General features: G+C 39.4%; 1 protein-coding gene across 4 annotated transcripts in view; it reads left to right on the forward strand.

Moving 5' to 3' along the window:
- The window catches only part of glsa (glutaminase a), a 137,308-nt gene that overhangs the window by 54,943 nt on the left and 59,894 nt on the right, over window positions 1–22,471 (forward strand). For 3 of the 4 annotated variants that reach the window (XM_043692870.1, XM_043692869.1, XM_043692872.1), the window contains exons 6-14: window positions 1,544–1,707; window positions 3,317–3,375; window positions 5,828–5,860; window positions 5,941–5,999; window positions 8,771–8,837; window positions 9,124–9,174; window positions 10,590–10,766; window positions 12,148–12,279; window positions 17,239–17,331. In XM_043692870.1, coding sequence (XP_043548805.1) covers window positions 1,544–1,707; window positions 3,317–3,375; window positions 5,828–5,860; window positions 5,941–5,999; window positions 8,771–8,837; window positions 9,124–9,174; window positions 10,590–10,766; window positions 12,148–12,279; window positions 17,239–17,331 — 835 coding nt within the window. The remainder of the gene's footprint in view (window positions 1–1,543; window positions 1,708–3,316; window positions 3,376–5,827; window positions 5,861–5,940; window positions 6,000–8,770; window positions 8,838–9,123; window positions 9,175–10,589; window positions 10,767–12,147; window positions 12,280–17,238; window positions 17,332–22,471) is intronic. The other variant, XM_043692871.1, reaches the window with a different exon arrangement.

Here is a 22,471-nt window from a genome sequence, read left to right on the forward strand (position 1 = left end):
AAATTAAGTCTATTGTAAAGGATGTAATAGCAGAGCCTTCGGAAATCTATATGATCAGTCAAAGTCAGCATGGCTTCATGAAGGGAAATCAAGCCTGAAAACTTTGCCAGAGTTCTTTGCGGAGCTAATGAGCAGGATAGATAAAGGGGAAGCAGCAGATGCAATAAATTTGTATTTTCAGGAAAGTGTTTAATAAGATGCCACACATTAGACTCTTTAATAAGATAAAAGCACATGTGTTAGAAGTGGTATATTAACATGGCTATAGGTTGGTTAACTATGAGAAGAGACAGGTCACTTTAAGGATGGCAGTCTGTAGTAGTGGATGTATATAATTATTATATATAAAATGTAAATATTAATGACTTAAGATGAGGAATATGTATGTACTGTACCAAGTCTGCGGGTGACACAAAATTAGATGTAATGATACGTGGTGAGGATGACGTGAAGAGTCGGCAGAAGTATATAGACTGGTTAATTTTGTAGACAAAAACTTGACAGTTGGAATATAATGTGGGAAAACGTGATGTTATTCACTGACCAGAAAAATAAGGGAGCTGAATATTACTTAAATGGATAAACACTGCAGAAAGCTATAGACCACAGGGAATTGGGAATTCTCCCATATAAAACTCCAAAGAACTAATAACCTGGCTCCGTGTGCAATATGGAAGGCAAATAGAATGTTTGCCTTTATTTCATAGGGAATGGAATGTAAAAATAGGGAGCACTAATCATACCACAGCTGGAATACTGTGAACAGTTTTTGGGCGCTTATCTAAGGAAGAATTCTAGCTTTGTAGGTAGTACAGAGAAGGTTCACAAGGCAGTTCCCAATTATAGAATACTATCTTAGGAGGAAAGATTGTGTAAGTTGACTAGTGCACATTACAATTTTGAAGAATGAGCAGTGACCTTACTGAAGCATACAAGATTCTTTGTCTTTTGGCAGATTAGACATAGGTTATTCTTCTTGTGGTGTAATTGAAGCTCAGAGGGCATATTCCTAGAATTGGTTTTAGGGCACATTTAAGACTAAAGTTGAGAATAATGAGTCTGTGCAATCTTTTACCACAATGGGTTGTCGAGGCTGGGTTGTTCATTGTATTCAAGGTTGAGAGATGCAGACAGATTTTAAATCCGAAAGGGCATTGAGATTCGGGGAAAAGGCAGAAAAGTGGGGCTTGATCTAATTGAATAATGGAAAAGGTTCAATGCTCTGGTTGGGCAGCTTCTATTTTTGTGTGTTATGGTCTTATGGGCAACATAAGCAAAAATGGGTTGTAATTAAGTCATCAACATTCCAAAGAGTTTACTTCCAAAATATTGTAATGATTGTAATTCATATATTTGTTTGGAGAGCTTTATATATTTATGCTATATTCATATTGGTTGTTATAACATTTATATTGATCAGTGAGAATTTGATTGGGAATAGTTTATTGATATGGAGCAAACAGAAATGCTGCTTGATCATATTTGTTCTCTTGTTTTGTGGCATTGAATTGTTGTGTAATTATGTAAAACCTTATTATTCTAGGCACTCGGTTGGAGACACCAAAGTTCCTTTTTGTCTTCAGTCCTGTGTGAAACCATTAAAATATGCAGTTTCTGTTCATGACCTTGGGACAGATTACGTTCACAAATATGTTGGTAAAGAACCCAGTGGATTACGGTTCAACAAACTGTTCCTAAATGAAGAAGGTAGAATTTATTTTTTTTCGGCAAAACGTAAATCTTTTTGATAGAATGAAGTTGAAACATAAAAATCATGAAAATCTCTGGTAGATGTTTTAACTGATTAAGTCTAGACAGTCAGAATTAAAATTGATGTAATACTTGTCAGTCTCTGCTGTATTGATTCAAACCTATGGAGTTGTGACATACTTCATATGTAGCACGTATTCAGCAGTATTTTTTAGATTAGATTAGATCAGATCACTTAGTGTGGAAACAGGCCCTTCAGCCCAACAAGTCCACACCGACCCACCAAAGCGCGACCCACCCAGATCCATTCCCCTACATTTACCCCATCACCTAACACTACCGGCAATTTAACATGGCCAATTCACCTAACCTGCACACTTTTGGATTGTGGGAGGAAACCGGAGCACCCGAAGGAAACCCACGCAGACACGGAGAATGTGCAAACTCCACACAGACAGTCACCTGAGGCGGGAACTGAACCTGGGTCTCTGGCGCTGTGAGGCAGCAGTGTTAACCACTGTGCCACTGTGCTGCCCATAGATTTGGATCTTCCTAGGAATTATTAAAATTAAATTGTTAATGTCATTAACATTTCTAGCTATTTGCACTTCTAGTTTGATGCACTGGTGTATATTTCATTAATGTATCAAATGATTGAATTTGAATGATAGCCTCTATTTTGCATCCAAGTATTTTGAAAGGGAAAAAGTAATGCCAGTCTCTTCATGGTTTGAATAAATGGCAGTTTGTAAGCTGCCGTATAACTGTTAGGAGTTTGTGTTTCTATCACAAAGTCAAATATTCCCATGAAATTTTAGAATGCAGTGACCCATGAGAATTTTTTTTAGGCTTTTCAAATATTGTTGCTCTAATAATATCATAGAATCCCTACAGTGTGGAAACAGGCCATTTGGTCCAACAAGTCCATGTCAACCCTCCGAAGAGTAACTCATCCAGACCCATTTCTAATACACTACATTCACCCCTGACTAATGTATCTAACCTACACATCCCTGAACAATAAGGGAATTCAGCATAGCCAGTTCACCTAACCTGCAAATCTTTGGATTGTGGGAGGAAAGCAGAGCATGCGGAGGAAGCCCATGCAGACAAGGGGAGAGTGTGCAAACTCCACGCAGGCAGTTGCCTGAGGCTAGAATTGAACCTGGTTTTGTGGCGCTGATAGACAGCAGAGCTAGCCACTGTGCTGCCAAAATTCATGGAAGTTTGGTAACCGATTGTTTTATGTACAGCATAAATAAATAATTCAATTTTTGTAAATAAATTATTTTGGCCTTTGATGCTTTTGATTGCAAACTTTTAATTTAATTAGTTTTTCTCAAAAAAAGTTATGAATTAGAATCTACAGGTTTTTGTAGCATTGTATTCTGTCTCTTTTCACTTCCTCCATTTTGATATCTCCGTTTGCCACCTTGTTCAACACCATAAAGGTGCATGAGATAAAATGTAACAAAATTAAGATGTTTAAATTCAGTAGTAGACAACAAAGTAATGTTTTCTAAATTTATTAGTTCAGCTATTGTGTTCTCCTAACTGTTGTAACAGAAATTGTTGTTCTGTCACCGAATAATTTTTTTTGTTTCAGATAAACCTCATAATCCTATGGTAAATGCTGGGGCTATTGTGGTAACATCCCTTATTAAGGTATGATGTGTGTCATTATTCCTTTTGAATACATTATTTGTATTCAAATATGCAATATATAATTGGTACATTTCATTAGAAACTTATCACACAGGTGGAGTTACTTGCTTCTTTATGAATATAAAGATTTGGAAACAGGAGTAGGCCTTTTAGCCCCTCGTGCTTGTTTCAACATTCATTGAGATAATGGCTGATCTGTGTCCTAACTTCTTATATCTGCCTTTTGTTCGTAACCCTTAAGTTACAAGAATGAAAAGACCTGAGTCCAATCATTTAATTGTTGCCCTATTATTTTAAGCAGTGGTTTGCTGATCTTGAGTTCTCAATGAACAATGGTTGACTAAAGCAGGTTTCTGTGATAGAGAGAGAGAGAGGAGCTTCTTATTCTTGTAATCAGTTTGTGGCTTTCTTTTTTTTTTTGCTCAAAAGCTGCTGTTGATATTCCATTCCTTTGTAGATTCTGGTGTTATTCTTTTTTTCCATTTCAAGCTGGATAGTTGTAGGTGATTTTTCATCTCTCAATATGTGCAGTTATCGTGCAAGTGTGAATAAAACCAGAGATGCACATTTTGATGTCTTACTGAGTTTCAGGTCCTCTTGATTAAAATGGCAATTCTGAGGCTGCTGATTTTGTATTCTCTCTGTGGATTGTCTAGGCTTGTCGGGTGATTACAAACAGCTAATTTAATTCAGCAGTGTGTTTCCTTTAAGAGAGATATTTGGCTGATGAAAGTCAAATGATTAAAGTTGATGGTTCCTTTTCATTACTATTATAATACTGACATTAATTTGTGTTTAAAATAATGAATTTAATTAAAATGAATTGTATTTGCTAAATAAATAGCTCCTATTCCCCATCATAATTCTCAATTAGCTTATTCTCACTTGTGATCCTCCCCATACATAGAGCTTGTAACTTTAACAAATTTGCAGACCATTTCCAAAACGCCTATATCCAGCCTGTTAATTAAGTTGAGGCAGTTGCTGCATACCTATACTGACCCCTGCAGAATACAATTTGTCTTCAGTTATATTCACAGCCTGTAATATTTTTATACCTTGTAGAATGTCCTATTTTATTACAACAGCATCCCAGTTTCAGAGTTCTGTATCGTGACTTGCCCTATTATGAGGTACATTTATCAAAGGCTTTCTAATAGTCCAAATAAAGTTTGTGCTGAGCTAGCCTCAACTACCAATCTAGTAAATTCTTCCAAACTGCCTGATTAGTGAGTCATGAACTTTTTTCTCCCTAGAAGCTAATTTTTCTGTATGTGATGACTCCATTCTCTATCCAGGTAATCATGGGCAACCCATCTTATGATCTCTATCAATTTTTGTGTTTAATTGATGTCAAACCAATGGGCCAATAGTTTCCTGGTTCTGACTCACCTTATTTGAAAATCAGAACCAAATGCCATCTTTTCAGTCCAAGGAGACAATCTAACTTGAGCAAGCCATATAAAGGTGGGCAAAGCACTTGCAAATGACCTCCTTGATTATTTTTGAGTATTCTTAGGTGGATGTTATCTGACTAAATCTGTTTTTGACTCCAAATCATACGTAAGATGCCTCAGCTTCTGTCTAATATTTTTAGTTTTCGTTAAGTCTGAGGCAGGTGTTGCCGAAGCGTCAAGCTGTTTGTTGCAACTTCTAGTGTTACAATCAGAGCTGAAAATGTGTTGCTGGAAAAGCGCAGCAGGTCAGGCAGCATCCAAGGAACAGGAGAATCGACGTTTCGGGCATAAGCCCTTCTTCAGGCTTATGCCCGAAATGTCGATTCTCCTGTTCCTTGGATGCTGCCTGACCTGCTGCGCTTTTCCAGCAACACATTTTCAGCTCTGATCTCCAGCATCTGCAGACCTCACTTTCTCTAGTGTTACAATCTGACTAATGATAGATGTCAAATCTGTATAATTAAAGGTGTTCCAAACCCAATAGTTTCAGTCATTTGAGTAGGCTTTTGTGTTGATTCACCTCCATTAACTGAATCGCTTAGTTGATCCCTCCTCCAAATCCATTGTGGATAACTTAAAGGCTATTATCATCAAATCTAGCATAACCCAGCTGTGAAGACACATTGTTTGGGGTTCCTTTTATGGCTTAACTGGAATGTTGATACAAGTGGGCGGTGACATTGAGAGATGATATGAGTTTTGTTCTGGATATTTCTAACCCAACTTGCCCAGCTGTTTTAAAATCTAACAGGTCATTTTTTTAAAACAAGATAATATAGTTTTTAAGAAGAGAATCTCTCCATGCCTTTGGGCATGACAGTATGCTAAAAGCAATAAATGCTACTAATTATTATTAACTAGATTCAGAGGTTTGCTTTTGACTGAAATACATAGACCTAATTGTATGAAGCTTTTTATAGAAAAAGCTTAGCACATTTGTAGCTAATTCTCAGATTTGAAGATTATTTAAGTAATATCTCTGTTTTTCCTTGTAGCAGGGAGTAAGCAATGCTGAGAAATTTGATTATGTAAGTACAGTGCTTATCTCAAATTTTCTTAAGGAAGGTTCTAAAAGTGTATGTTTTCTGAAAATAGTGTTATTTCACAGGTCACACAGTTTTTGAATCGTATGGCTGGCAATGAATATGTTGGCTTTAATAATGCAACGTGAGTAACATTTTTAGTTTCTTTTCTCCTCCTGTTCAGTCTTTTCTCTCTCCTTTTCCACTCACCTCTTCAAATAAATACATATAGTTGCTTGGCGTCCTTCCCCAGAATAACATGGTTAAAAAATTGCCCAAAATATTCAAATATATTGTTTATAAAAATACAAATGCTTAAGTTCGCATTCTGTCAAGAGGAATGGTATAAGCAAATAAAACCCCTTCCTGTCTTAAAGCAGACTGATTAAAACCTGTATCTAAACAAATGATGCTGTGGACTCCTATTAAACAAGCAGGGTTACTTGCGTTTGGGAAAGAATTGTCTTTAAAACTTGAGAAATTGGCAGCATGCTGAGAATCCAGTGCTCCAACAACTGACTTGTGCATTTCATTGCTGTCTATTTAAGCTATGTGTATGCTATGTGGTCAATTGATATTGGTGGAATCTTCCCAATCTCTGAATGTTGTGGGCTGTGGTGAGAAAGCCAGAAAAGTTGGGTGAGACATCGAACAAGAAGCTTCTCTTCGTTGGTAGGAAAAGATCATTCTCCAAACACGTGTTAAAGGAAGAGTCTGGGTTCTTGCTAGTGAGTGGTGAGGCGTCTATTTGGAATATATTAACATTTCATTATTAGTTAACCTTACATCAATAATATATAGTTTCCCATTCTCCCACCTACCAGATAGAAATTCAACACTAAGAATTCCCACCATGAAACTCAGTGGTTACTTGATGATATCCTGCATGCTCCTCTAAATGTTCATCAGGGGCCAGTGCTGCTGGGATGTTATTGTGGAAACAAGAGGCAGCGTTGTGGAATGCTGTGGGGATTGTAGATGTGGAAGAGGTGGGTCCTGGATAGTCAACAATACCTTGGCTTCCGTGATGGAGGGTGGGGTAAGCAGTGCTCTACTATATTTTATCTGAAATGCATGAGGTGGGGGTTGAGTTCCAAGTTTTTGTAGCTTGCAGTTGGTGTAGGAGCTGGTCACATCACATCTTGGACTATAAAACATCAGATAGTGCTAAGGATGGTTTGGCTCTGTACTTTGTGTGTGGTTGCAGTTAGACAGCTGATATTGAAAAATTAGCAAAATTTACAAATGTGGTAACATACATAATGTGTCACCCCCGCCACCAATGAACCCTTACAAAGTCGTCATCTTCCTTTCTCTCCCATCAGATCTCAATGTAGTCCTGGGAGCTGCAGCCAGGATGGAGGGAACCTGCAATACTTTTGAGCTGCTGGCTTTAGAGTTTTGATTAGGCAACCCTGGGGACATTGGTCTAGAGGACCAAGGCATACAAAGTGTTTCTTCTCTGGAGACAGGTGCACCCTTCTCAGTTTGACCTCCCACAGTACTAAAGGTGGCAGACAAAGTAGAAGTGAAAACCTGGTCAACTCAGGAATGTCCTGCAAATAGGTCTCTAGGGGTTCTTTATGTGGCAGTTCCTCCGTCTGGGTGCCCACTCTTATTAAACTTTTTTCTCGTGAGGAAAGGGCTTCTGAATTGAGATTAAGATTCCCCTTTCCGCCATGCTTGGTGCTGAGCCCTAGTAGATCAAGTAATGGAGTACAGGTCTTTGCATATACAGAACAACCTCAATTATCCAAACGAGACGCGCAGGGAGTACTTATTTTGGATAACTCATTGTTCGGATAACTGAAAGTTTTTACAGGATTTTGAGATCTTGTTTGGATAATCTGAAATTCGGATAATTGACGTTTGAATAATCAAGGTTGTTCTGTATGCCAGTAGATTCTTAAGACTCAACAACTCTCACTATTGCATGCAGCATCACTCCCCTCTCATTTTTACCTACTGAATTTCCCCACATTGCTAATCCCTGCTTGGCCTCTGTGCTGCCAACAGATATTTAAGACTGTTGTACCTGGCTCTCCATGGCAGCTACCAATCTGTCCAATCAAGTAGTGGGATCCCAATAGTATTGCTTCAGTGCTAACCTTTGTATCGTGTTGTCCATTGCCTTGACAAGCCTGTTACCTTGAGCATGTCAATGTAGTCTTGAATTGCTGACACCATAAGGGTCCTCTCCTGCTGGGGCTCATCAGGTATCTGATCTCTGGCAGTCTTCAAAGTGCCACCAATCCAGGCATTCTTCCAAGAAATGGAGATTGCTTACCAGCACTTGCTGTTAATTCTAAATTAGCTACTTTTCCTGCTAAGGTGTTAGTAGATGAGCTGGTAGCAGTGCCAAAAGCAACTTTGCCAGTGCATTCTGTGAGGTATGTGTGCCTCCTTCCTCAGGGAAGAGGGATGTCTTGCTGGGCTGGTCTCTGATTATGGGGACCATGTTAATGCTGATCATAACTAAATGAGATAAGAGTCAGCATCGTGAACATTATTGGAACAGCTCTTCCAGGTAAGAGGTAGACTTGGTCATTTGAACATAAGGCATTTTGTAGGAAATGTATGGTTGTGGGTCAGCAGGTGAGAAGCAATTACATTTCCCCATTTCCCTTTCACTATCGTTCCTCTCATGGCAATGAGGCATAGCTTTTGAGTTTCTGAACTCCACAAAATATTATTGATTTTATCCTGTTGCATTCAATAATGGTCTCATCAGCTGATTAACTTAAAGAAAAGTTGCCCTATTTTTATGCCCCATGAAATCCAGCTCTTTTTTTTTTTAATGTAAAGCCTTGGCAGCTTTGAAGTGTGCTGAAGGGATAAGTATGCTCCAGATTAATCAGGTACATTACCTTTTAAGCTTTTAATTAACTATATCTGACACAATATTACTGTTTTTAGATTTCAGTCTGAAAGAGAATCAGGAGACAGAAATTTTGCTATAGGATACTACCTGAAGGAGAAGAAGGTTTGTAGAGTCACTTGGATATTTTAAGTACTTAAGTGTGTGTATATAGTTACATAAATTCATTCTCTTGAATGGTGCTATACTGCTTTAATGCTACACGTGCTTGTCATTTCAGTATAAGTTCATTTTTCTAAGTTTCTGGTTACTGAAATAAGTAGTGCAATTTAGCAGTGATTATGGGAGTTTTTGTTCACAAACTAGCAAATCCTACTATCCTGCATTCATTTCCACAAAAAGGCAAACCTTCTTGAATGGCGAAAATCTAACTCTTCTATAAATATTTTAGTGTTTTCCAGAAGGAAGTGACATGACTGGTGTTCTAGATTTCTATTTCCAAGTGAGTGACTTTGTTCTAAAACAAGTATATCAAAATATGTTGATTAGCATTCAAATATATACAGTAGAGTTGAGTACTTTCCAAAGAAGTAAATGTTTGCTTTTTTACTTGGATTGATATATGCAAGCCTATTACATACTAAAATGTCCCCTTCTGTTCAAAACAAAATATGCAATTGGTGTCAGGTATCAAAAATCAAGGCAAGTGTTTGGAAGTACCAAAAATGTGACCCTTCATGTGCCAAAACCAGTATGAATAAAATTATTGGAGAAGATTTTGAACATAAGGATTCTGTTCCTGCATCTGTGTAGTTTTGGTTGTGAATATTTGTATGAAGTACTGGCCAACATTATCTAAAAGCAGTATTGGCATCGTAATGTGATCAACATTCTGCGAAAAAAGCTTACATTTATATACAACCATTCTCAACCTTGGGCCATCCCACAGTGCTTTATAGCTATTGAAGTATAGTCACTGTCGCAACAGAGGAAACACTGTAAAGCCCACAAAGAGCAGTGCAATAATGACCATTTTTGTTACTGATGTTGCTTGAGGTCTGGTATTGACCATGGTACTACTCATCCACTTGAACCTGTATCTGAAACAGATTTGAACGGACACTATAATAGGACATTTGTGAAGTTGCTATAAAGGATGAATAGATGAGCTGAATATATTGAATGGAAAGTCTTAGGTCCTCTCATAAGGGGAGACTATCTTTTTGTATCTACCCTGCCAGATCTCCTAAAAATCTTGTCTCCCCTTGTAGGAAAGTCTAAGACTATGGGGCATAATCTCAGAATCAGAGGTTGTACATTTAAGAAAACAATGAGGAAGACTCCTGAATGTTGTGAAGTTGTGGAATTCTTTACCAGAGGGCTCATGAGGCTGGGTTGTTAAGTATATCCTAGGTTTGGGCAGATTTTTAATATGTAAGAGAATCATTGGTTGTGATGCTAAAGCAGAAAAGTGGGATTTGAGCATTATCAGATCAGCCATGTTCTCATTGGCTGACTTCTACTTCCATATGTCTTACAGTCCAACTCTGGTTTTCTCTCGAAAGGTGCATTGTGAACTGCTGAGTGTTCATAGCAGTTTCTGTTTGTATCAGGTTTCCAGTTTATATTGTATTTTGCTTTTGAAGCCAAGTGGTGATGTCCAGATTATGTGAGGCATTTGCAATAGTTTTATTGTCAGAAAAGTTGCTGGGTGCAAGTGAACTTGGAAGCTGCCCATTTTAATAACGCCTGCAATGGAAAGGAGAAAATCATGTAAAATAAAAAGACTATAAGAAATCATACTCTACATCTATATTTTATACTAAAGCTGTTTACATTAATTTTCATATGTGCATTTCTTGCTTTCATACCACTGATGCATTTAAATGATTGCCTTTTTTTTCTTTACATTTAAAGTTGTGTTCCATTGAAGTAACATGTGAATCAGCTAGTGTAATGGCAGCAACACTCGCCAATGGTGGTATCTGTCCAATCACAGGCGAGAGAGTTCTGAGCCCTGAAGCTGTTAGGAACACATTAAGTTTGATGCACTCTTGTGGCATGTATGACTTCTCAGGACAGTTTGCCTTTCATGTAAGTATCAATATTAATTGTTATGTATAAATGGAACAAATTCACTCCACTTGGAGCATTTATCACATTGTAATTTTGTCAGAGAAAATCCCATACTATTTGAGGAGGACTAATCCACGATAATGGACTCCTGTGATGCAATTTAGTTAAGACATGCAAATATGAAGGAATATATTTTGTTAAACATGAAGAAGAGAAAAAATTTAAGTAACTTTGTTATCAAGTTAAGGAGCAACATAATTCCACTCTGCCCTTTCAATTATGGTTAATCTGTAACTCATGTCAATTTACACATCATAGATCCATATCCCTTAATGTTCTGGTGTAGCAAAACATCTGTCCATCTTAGTTTTGAAACTTTATGGTTTGAACTTAACAGCTTTTCAAACATTTTAAGAATTGTTTTGTTAAGAAACAACAAAGTTATTATCTAATCAATAGTCATGGAATAATAACTAAGAATATTTTATGCCTGAACTTTCCTTGGGTTATATACATAAGTGAAACCAGATAATTAGTGCTGAAACAAATACAATTTGTTATAAAGTATTAAGTGTCATAAACTTTCAGTATTGTGATTATAAATATGTGTAACTTTGGTTGTAGATAAAAAGCTTCAAGCTATGATCCCTTGTCATCAAATTTTAGACCTTTTAGATGGTTTTGTCGATCTAGTAGAAGCACCCTTCTGTTTTGAATGGGGTAAATCTTTGTACAACGTTTGGGGAAATTCAGAAATGCCAATGGATAAATTTTCCGAATAAACATTGAAGTTCTTTTGATTTCCTTTGTTTCCTTGGCCAGTCCTAAACCATTACTATCTCTCAGAAGTAAAGCAGTGGACGACAATTTGTTTTTTTTCATTTGTAGATTCCAGGAGTGTATTGGAGCATTCTGTAGGCTAAAAGTGGGTGTGTTGGCACATTTTTTTTCCCAGTTATGTTGAAGCATATTATGATTCCAGAATTATGTGATGAAACCAATGTGCTGGTCCCTCTGTTAGTGGGTGTCTTTTGAGTTGTTCATCCAAGAAGCTTTGTGTTTAGATAGGCAGGACTGAAAAGGTATTTGGGAATTTCATTGCTGAAGTGGGATTGTATTCTTAGATGGCAGGTGCCATTCAATGACTGGACAGGAATGCTGGCTACTATAGCCTTGTATTAGATCACCAATACTAATCACATTTGTTGGCACACAAACTGAATTAATTTTCAAACCTCCCTAGGTCTGTCCTGCTTGGTCAGTACCACATAGTGCATTTGTCATGTGAACTTTTAGGGGTTCTGTTTCAGTACATTAAATAAAATAATTATCAAAAATATTATTTTGTGCCAATAGTGTATTTGCATGTAAGTACAATAATTCATATTTCTTTTTGTAGGTGGGTCTTCCAGCAAAATCTGGAGTTTCTGGTGGTATTTTGTTAGTTGTGCCCAATGTGATGGGCATTATGTGTTGGTCTCCACCTTTGGACAAACTTGGCAACAGTGTAAGGGGTATTCAGTTCTGCCAAGTAAGTGCAATGATATTCAAGTTGATGAGACATGCAAAAGTATTCATGGTTTCTTGTTCTGCACACCATCTTTTGTGATTGTGTAATACATGTAACCTATCCTATCTTAGGTCGTTTAGCTCAGATGGTTAGAGTGTGGTGCTAATAATGCCAAGGTCGTTGGTTCAGTCCACATACTAATCAAGTACATCATCGAGATTTGCGATTCGCAGGTTCACGCTTGCAGGGTATGCATTTGTCCTTGCTTTAGCCACAAAAAGAACGATAAAGAAAAGTAAGATAGAGTATGAGAAAAATCTAGCACAGAATATAAAGACAGATAACAAAAGTTTCTATAAATATATGAAACTAGGAAGAATGGCTAAAGTAAATGTTGGTCCTTTGGAGGATGAGAAGGGGCAGTTAGTTATGGGATATGATGAAATGGCTGAGGCATTGAACAGGTAATTTGCATTGATCTTCACAGTGGAGGATACTAATAACATGCCAATAAGAGACGAAGGTAGGTGAGGATCTGGAAACAATTATTATTACAGAAGAGTTAGCGTTGGGTAAGCTAATGGAGCTAAGGATCGATAAGTCTACTGACCCCGATGGAATGCATCCCAGGGTACTAAAAGAGATGGTGGGAGAAATAGCAGGTGGACTGGTGGTAATTTTCCAAAATTTGCTGGACTCTGTGGCGTTCTCAGCAAATTGGATAATAGAAAATAGGACACCAGTGTTTAAAAAGGGAAAAAGATGGAAAATTATACACCAGTGAGCTTAACCTCTAACATGGGGAAGCTGCTGGTGTCTATCATCAAGGAAGAAATGGGGCATCGCGAAAGAAATTGTCCCATTGTCCAAACACTGTATGGGTTCATGAAGAGCAGGTCATGCTTCACAAATCTTTTGGAATTCTATGGAGATATTTCAAGCAAGGTGGACAATGGGGACATAGTGGATGTGGTGTACCTAGATTTTCAAAAGGTCTTTAACAGGTTGCCGCACATGAGGCTGCAGCATAAGATGAGGGATGCACGGTGTTAGGGGTAGAGTATTAGCAGGGTTAGAGAATTGGTTGTCTGACAGGAAGCAAAGAGTGGGGATAAATGAGTGCTATTCTAGCTGGCAATCAGTGACTAGTGGTGTGCCTCAGGAGTCGGTGTTGGTACCACAATTATTTACAATTTATGTAGATGATTGAAGTTGGGGATCACATGTACAGTGTTAAAATTTGCCAATGATACTAAGATGAGTGGCAGAGCAAAGTGTGCAGAGGACTGTGAAACTTTGCAGACAAACATAAATATATTGAGTGAGTGGGCAAAGGTCTGGCAGATGGAATACAATGTTAGTAAATGTGAAGCCATACATTTTGGTAGGAATAATAGCAAAATAGATTATTACTTGAATGGTAAAAAGTTGCAGCATGCTGATTTTCAGAGGGACCTGGGTGTCCTTGTGTATGAATTGCAGAAGGTTGGTCTGCAGGTACAATAAGTAATTAGGAAGGTAAATGGAATTTTGTCCATCATTGCTAAAGGGGTTGAGTTTAAAAACAGAGAGGCAATGTTACAGCTGTACAAGGTGCTGGTGAGTCCCACCTGGAGTACGGCATGCAGATTTGGTCTCCTTAAGAAAGGATGTACTGGCACTGGAGGGGGTGCAGAGGAGGTTCACTAGATTGATTCTGGAGTTGAGGGAGTTGGCTTATGAGGAGAGGCTGAGTAGATTGGGATTATATTCATTGGAATTCAGAAGAATGAGGGGGGTTCTTATAGAAACATAAAATTATAAAGGGAATCGATAAAATAGAAATAGAATGTTTTCACTGGTGGGTGAGAGTAGAACAAGAAGGCATAGCCTCAAGATTAGAAGAAGCAGGTTTAGAACTGAACTGAGAAGGAACTTCTTCACCAGAGGGTTGTTAGTCTGTGGAATTCCTTGCCCAGGAAAGTAGTTGACGCTACTTCAGTAGCCGCTTTTAAAGCTGAGGTACATACTTTTCTGAAAAATAAAGGAGTTAAGGGATATGGTGAAAATGTGGTTAAGTGGAGCTGAGTCCGCGAAAAGACTGGCCATGATCTTAGAGTGGCGGACTGGCTTGAAGGGCTGAATGGCCTACTCCTGCTCCTAATGCTTATGTTTATCTCAGCCTGTCTGCAGTCTTTAACGCAATTGACTGTGCCATTGATCTTCAGTAGGGTATAACTACACTTCCCTGATTCTAGATTGTGGCATAGTTTAAAGATGTGGGAATGAAGATTTTATTTTGGTGAGTGGGGTTTTGTTAGCCACAAAAATGGATTCAAAGTCACAATCACATCTGCCAGGATCTTAATGACTGAGCAGGTTCAAGGGGCCAAATTATCTTGCCCATGTTACTGGCTAGGCCTGCATATATTTCTCAACCCTAAGTGTCTTATGAATCTCTGCAGTACTTAGGGTAGGTAAAGTCACAGTCAAAATCTTGGAACTCCTCCAATGTAGTACTCTGAAACTGAAAGAGCAGTGGAATGTTCCATAATTAGATGAGGTTTGTTTTTGAGGAGAGTTTGTAGCTTGTGGTATTCTCATGCATTTGCTGCCCTTGTCCTTCAGATAGCAGTGGTAGCAGGTATGGAAAGTGTTGGTGAATGAGTTGTGGTTAGTTGCTGCAATGCATTTTGTAAATGGTTGCCATTATGCATTGGTGGAGGGAGTGAATGTGGAAGGTGGTGAATGAACAGTGAAGCGTTTTCCCTGATTCCTGTTGATTTCAGCTTTGCTAGGGCTCCTAATGCCATAGTCAAATGCTACTTTAATGTCAAGGGCAGAGACTTTCACCTCCCATCTAGAGTTTAGCTATTTTTCTCCTGCATTTGGTCTAAGGCTGTAATTAGGTCAGAAGCTGAGTGACCTTGGAAGAACCCAAACTGAGCATTAGTGATCCAGTTATTGCTGAGAAATTGCCACTGGATAATACTGTCAACAATCCTTTCCAGCAATTAACTGTTAGTTTAGTCTGATGAGGTGGTAATTAGCCTGGTTACTTTTGGTTTACTTTTTATTAATGAGATATAATTTGAACAGTTTTCCACTTTGCCAGATAGATACCAGTGCTATTGTGCAAGTTCATAGCCTTTACAGTATCCGGAGCCTTTAGCCATTTCTGGACATCATGTGGAGTGAATTGAATTGACTGAAGTCTGACATCCAAGGCATAGACAGATCATCCACTCAGGACTCCTGTCTGAAAGTGGTTGCAATACTTAAGCCTTGTTTTTGGACTGATGTGCACGGCTCCCACATCATTGAGGATCAGGTTTTATTTGAAGGAGCCACTTTCTGTTTAATTGTCCACCTCCATTCATGTCTGGATGTGACAGGATTGTAAAGATTAGATGTGACCCATTGATTGTGGAATTGTTTAGCACTGTTCCGTGCTGCTTCGGTTTCTAAGTAGTCTTGTGTTGAAGCTTCAGGTTGTTGATATCACACATTTTGATATGTTGGGGCTGCTCCTTATCTGACCTCCTTCACATCTACTAACATTCACTCCCTCCACCACTGATAGTCAATGAAGTAGTGTGCACCATCTACAAAATGCACTGCAGGAATTTACTAGGGCTATGACCATTACCATCTTGACGGAACGCTACCACCTGCAAGTTCCCCTCCAGGCCTCCATCTCTGGGACTGGGCTATGGTTGGAACAGCACACAATGATTGATGATGATGGTGTCATTTCCTGTAATATAGAATTTGATGAGTATAATAATGTTAAGATGTTGACTGACTAGTCTATGGGACTGCTCTTCTAGATAGGCACAAGCCCACAGGTGTTAGTAAGGAGGACTCTGCTGGGTTGACAGACCTGTGTTTGCTGCTGTCATTTCTAGGTTGATACCAGATAGTATAACTATCAATTAACTCTTTTTAAATTTTATAGCAGTTTGGTGCAGCTGAGTGGCATACTAGGCCATTTCAGAGGGTATTTGGAAGTAAGCCACGTTGCTATCAGGTATAGGCCATATCATGCAAGAATGACTGACAGATTTCCTGTCCTACAGGATAGAATTGAATCAGATGTTTTTTTATGACAATCAACAATGGTTGCATTGTCACCCATTGCTGAGACTAGCTTTCAATTCCAGATTTTAATTAATTCAGTGTAAATTCCAATAGTTGCCATATATATCCTAGCATATTAGCCTGGGGCCTCTGGATTGTCATTTCCGTGACATTATCATTAGACCTCCTGTTTCTTATGTTCATGCACTAAATCCTCAGTATTTGCAAAATTGCAAATTTGCCAATTCACACCAAAAAAAAAGTAACAACAAAAATTAACATTGGGGGGCAAAAAATGTTAATCAGTGATTTTTTTTTTTTAAAACCTATTTTTAAGGAAGCTCCATACTCGCAAATTTCATTCACAGTGTTCTCAGGAACAGAATCCTTGTGGATATGGAGAATGACTGTACATGCCCATTTTCTGTAATTAGCCTGAGGTTTGGCATTTGGGCCTGGAATCTGAGGGTAGATACTGTTGTGATTGCAGTAGGCTCCAGGGGTCAAAAAGAATTTGTGCCAAAATAGAGACATGAATAAGCACTGAGCAGAGAGGTGAGGATCATGTGCGGGCAGATGGGATTAGTTTAAAATTGCGTTTTGATTGGCACAGACATGGTGAACTGAAGCATCTGTTCCTGGACTGTACTGTTTTATGTTTTAATTGAAATCATATTAAATGTGGATGTTAAATACAGATACACTTTTGTATTGCTTGAGTTAAATGCAAATTATTTAAGACTATAACTGTTTGTGTTGTAAAATACTAAAACCTGTCCATACCCTGAGGGTTTAAAACTGAAAATGCTACAAAGAAGAATTTACCTGAACAATCCAAGCTCTGGTTTACTGTTTTAAAAAATGTTTACAATGTTTGTTGATCTTGTTAACTGAGGATTCTTGTCCTAAATTTAATTTTAGGATCTTGTTTCGCTGTTTAACTTCCATAATTATGACAACCTGAGACACTTTGCGAAGAAACATGATCCTCGTAGGGAAGGTGGTGAAGTACGGGTAAGTTTAACTTTTAAAACCAGATTGAAAATAAATTTTTATCTATTCTTGAAAAAAATGAATAATCTCAAGCTGCCAAAATGCTCAGTTGATGAGGATTGGTGATTTGTTAGATGCATTACCAGAAAGAATCAAATCTGTTGCAATTACTTTGAAATGAAACTGAAAATAGGAGCAGAACAGGTTTAGTAAAAAAAAACTATCAAATGCTGAGCTTCATGTATGGATAATCTTTCAGGAGTAGAAATCAAATTATGATTTGTAGTTGCCTCTTCAGGACATGTAATTTGCTCAGAGCCATTATTACATCTACTCCCTGTACCACTGGGAAGAAAGTATGTTGAATAGCATTTCATGTACAAAGAATATTAAGAATAAATACAAAACAAATAATTTTTACAGAAATTACTTTGCTTTTTGATGTGTTCCATTCCTTTTAGGAATTGCTGGTATTCTAGTTCCTAACCGTTCTTCAAAATTTAGCCTTGCAATAAACCATATACCAGTTATTTTTATATATTTATAAATGAACAATTGTAATGACGATGCAGAAATGTAAGAGAACTAGATGTATATGCAAAACAATCTTTGAAGTTGACAAGACAAGATGATATGGTCGTGAAGAGCAGACTGGAACCTTTATTTTATAGATAGAAATATAAAGTACAAAAGCAAGGGAGTAAAGCAACACTTGTATAAATTGCTTGCTAGACTTCGATTTGGAGCTGAAAAATGTGTTGCTGGAAAAGCGCAGCAGGTCAGGCAGCATCAATGGAGCAGGAGAATCGACGTTTCGAGCATAAGCCCTTTCTCAGGAAGGAGGAGGGTGTGCCAAGCAGGCTAAGATAAAAGGTAGGGAGGAGGGACTTGGGGCAGGGGTGTTTGAGCGTAGGGGGATAAAGGTGAGGCCTCTGCTGAGGACTGATTTGGAGTCTTGTTTAATTTTGGGCACCTCACCTGATGAAGGATTTAAAGGTTCTGGAAATGTTTCGGAGGGGAATTAATAAAATCATTAAATGGTGATAAAAGCTTCAAATATAAGGAACCTGAAAAGATTTGGATTGTCTATAAAAGAAATACCTTAAATAAGGAATGATTTCAGTAGTTATTAGGATAAACATCGTGCACTAAGAGGCTGTTTGACTGCCAGAGGAACATAAATTTAAAGTAGCTGGCAAAAGAATGAACAAAGTGACAAGAAATTTTTATTTGTATTCATGGTGCAGACTGAAATAACTCCACGCAGACTGGTATCTTGTCACTAAGTCACCCTTTATTTCAAAGTACATAGCACTTGATATGATTCTGGCTTCCTGAGAGCCAGCTCTGAGGACCCCTGACACTCCTGTTTATTTTTTTAATTTTTTTTCTGCCCTTCACCTCAAAGGGCAAGCACACCTGTTTTTTTTTTCCTTTTTCTCTTTCTTTTTTATTTTGACCCCCACACTACCACCTAAGTGCGGTAGTGCTTATTTTATCCACAGCACCCATGGTGTGTGTGTGCAGGTGTGAGACACAGTGGAAGACAAAGTGCACGAATCTTTATTCAATTTCCACCACCAGGAAGATAGGAAAACACCCGGGTGGCCAGTGACAAACACTGCCCTTCACATCAAAGGCCAGTGCTGTGTGATCAAAACAGTGAAGGGGAGGGTAGGGACTAAATCAAAATAGAATTGGAGGGAGAAATGATGCACTCCACTCCCTGCGGCGCCCACCTCTTCCTGAACAACTCCAGGGACACTCCTGTTTATATCTCTCAGCCCAAGCTCCCTGATTGGACTGTTAATCTGCTCCAGTCAGGGAACTCATTGAGATCCACCTGGCAACCTTGTTACAATCCCTGTAGCCCTCCCCATCGAAGTGGCCTATTCTTTTTCTTGTCTCTTGTGGGGAATTCTCTCACAGGTTTCGGTTCCTCCAACTCTGCTTCGGATACAGGTGGTGTGTACCAGACCGCCTCTTGTGCTCAGAGCAACTCTGAATAAATTTATCCTCTTCAGGCAATAAAGGCGTTGAGGTGGTGACATCCACCGTATCCATCTCAGATTCTGAGTTTTCTACTGGCTCAAAGGTAGAAAAAAGAGGGTGGTGGTGGAGGGTTGTTTTTCAGACTGGAGGCCTGTGACCAGTGGAGTGCCCCAAGGATCGGTGCTGGGTCCTCTACTTTTTGTCATTTACATAAATGATTTGGATGTGAGCATAAGAGGTACAGTTAGTAAGTTTGCAGATGACACCAAAATTGGAGGTGTAGTGGACAGCGAAGAAGGTTACCTCAGATTACAACAGGAACTGAACCAGATGGGCCAATCGGCTGAGAAGTGGCAGATGGAGTTTAAATCAGATAACCGCGAGGTGCTGCATTTTGGGAAAGCAAATCTTTGCAGGACTTATACACTTAATGGTAAGGTCCTCAGGAGTGCTGCTGAACAAAGATGTTGGAGTGCAGGTTCATAGCTCCTTGAAAGTGGAGTCGCAGGGAGGTAGGATAGTGAAGGCGGCATTTGGTATTCTCTTATTTATTGGTCAGAGTATTGAGTACAGGAGTTGGGAGGTCATGTAGCGGCTGTACAGGACATTGGTTAGGCCACTGTTGGAATATTGCATGCAATTCTGGTCTCCTTCCTATCGGAAAGATGTTCTGAAACTTGAAAGGGTTCAGGAAAGATTTATAAGAATGTTGCCAGGGTTGGAGGATTTGAGCTATAGGGAGAGGCTGAACAGGCTGGGGCTGTTTTCCCTGGAGCATCAGAGGCTGAGGGGTGACCTTATAGAGGTTTACAAAATTATGAGGGTCATAGATAGAGTAAATGGCAAAGTCTTTACCCTGGGGTCAGGGAGTCCAGAACTAGAGGGCATAGGTTTAGGGTGAGAGGCGAAAGATATGAAAGAGACCTAAGGGGCAACTCTTTCACGCAGAGGGTGGTGCATGTATGGATTGAGCTGCCAGAGGAAGTAGTGGAGGCTCATACAATTGCAACATTTAAGAGGCATTTGGATGGGTATATGAATAGGAAGGGTTTGGAGGAATATGGGCCGGGTGCTGGCAGGTGGGACTAGATTGGGTTGGGATAGCTGGTTGGCATGGACAGGTTGGACCGAAGAGTCTGTTTCAATGCTGTGCATCACTGACTCTAAGCCCTTCATCTGAATTTTGGGGGGATAGCTGGGAAAGCAATAGATAGATGCTGGTGGAGAGTGATGGTTATAGGTCGGAGGGGAGCATGGAGCATGGACTGTATGACTCTAGACGAAGGGGGAGAACCCACCCGTTCTGCTGCCCTTTGCAGCCATTCTGAAGGGCTGGGTGTGTTCTATTGCTACTCCATTTAAGAGTTTGCAGCTTTCATGTGCATGAACTGGATCCCCTCACTTAGCCGAACTTTAAGATCTGACCTCGTGTCAACCATGCCTCTTATACATGCAGGACCATTTCCATGGTTTTGGCACCAAACTTTGTCCCCTGAAGTAAACTGTCTCATTTAGAGGATTCTTGCATCTGGCATTGGCGTTTTGAATGCCATTTCAGGGCCCCCCCCCCATAGGTCCTGGAGGATCAGAATTAAGCTGGTCCAGACTCCTCCCCATGAGCAACTCAGCTGGAGTTGCATGAGTTACATGAGAGGTGGTCCAATACTTAAATGAGAACTGAAACAGTTTGGTATCAAGTGAAGCTGTAGACCTTTTTAACATCCAATCACTTGGAGTGGGCATCCACAATGACTAAGAATGTTAAGCCAATGAACGAGTCAACATGTAACTGAGTCCAGAGTTTACCAGCAACTCCATGAATGTGGGTTTGTTGCTGGCAATAATGTTTGTCCTTGTTGATATTCTGGGCCCTTCCTCATTAACTCTGTCTGCAACCAGTCCTAGCCACCAGACGTCTTGTCAAAGTTTTCATTTTGGACACCCCTGGATGATACTGGTGGAGTTTGGCCAGGATCTGACAGCGACCTTTGCTCGGGACAATCACTCTTGATCCCCAAAGTGAAATGTCGTCCTCTATGTTGATTTGGTCTCATCAGGCCCTTTGGTTTCCTTCATCACTACCATCAGTTATAGTTTTGCTAGGCCCAAATCTTTTTACATCCTCAGTCTGATATTGTCAGCGGTGACCAGAAGGGTGTCCAGAAAGTTTAAAACTAGAATGGTCCTTTCCAATGGTGGCTCAAGGCATACACATTTGTTACTTGGCTTCCTGGATGGTGTTCCAACTTAGAATGAGAGCCCACTGCTGAATTCGACCTGGAGCTATGGGCAACATGTCCTCCTCCTCATTAGATAGCCCTAGTCCAAATTTATGTCCAGATGGGTATTGGTGGAACTTTCTCACACCAAAGATGATCGCCAAATCTTCCTTCTCTATCTGTGTGTATTTGCATTCTGCATCAGCCAAAATCTGGGAAGTGTAGGCTATTTTCCGTTCCTGTACTTTGGGCTGCCTGTGAGCCAACACTTCCCCCGATACTGAACAGGGAGGCATCACGTGTCAGTACCTGATTTTGCTCGGAATCAGTGTGCCAATACCTTGGGGGATGATGGCCATTTCTCCATTTCCCTATGGGTTATGTCTTAGCAACGAGACCATTTCCAAGGCTATCCCTTTTCAATAGCAGATGTAAGGATGCCAGGATGGAGGGCAAATTATGTATGAAGTTTCTGTAAATATTCCCCAATCAAAGGAAGACTTAAGCTCTGGTACAGACATGGGGGCCAGGACACCTAACGTCTTCTTTCAATGGGTGTAACCCAGTCTTGTTTACCCTGTGAACCAAGTAGGTGATTTGGGGTGCCAGGAACATACATTTTTACCTTCTGTATACGGCCGCCTTAGAGAAACGTCTAAGTTCTCTAAATGTTCTTTATTGGTCTTCCCTTATATTAGCACGTTATTCCAGCTAAATGGCAACCTGGGGTAGATCTTTAAAATATTCTCCATCTGTTGAAAAATAGCACAGGATGATGATTCCCTAGATGGCAGTCTTGTTTCTTTTGTATAAACACCCACATTTTTAATTTTTTCCCAGCACCCCATGTTGTGTGTGCAGGTATAGGGCACAGTGGAAAAAATGAGTGCAGAAAACTTTCTTCATTTTCCATCACCAGGAAGAAAGGCAACACCAAGTGGCCAGTGACA

This window comes from Chiloscyllium plagiosum, chromosome 7, assembly GCF_004010195.1.
Source record: "Chiloscyllium plagiosum isolate BGI_BamShark_2017 chromosome 7, ASM401019v2, whole genome shotgun sequence".
NCBI classification, from domain to species: domain Eukaryota; kingdom Metazoa; phylum Chordata; class Chondrichthyes; order Orectolobiformes; family Hemiscylliidae; genus Chiloscyllium; species Chiloscyllium plagiosum.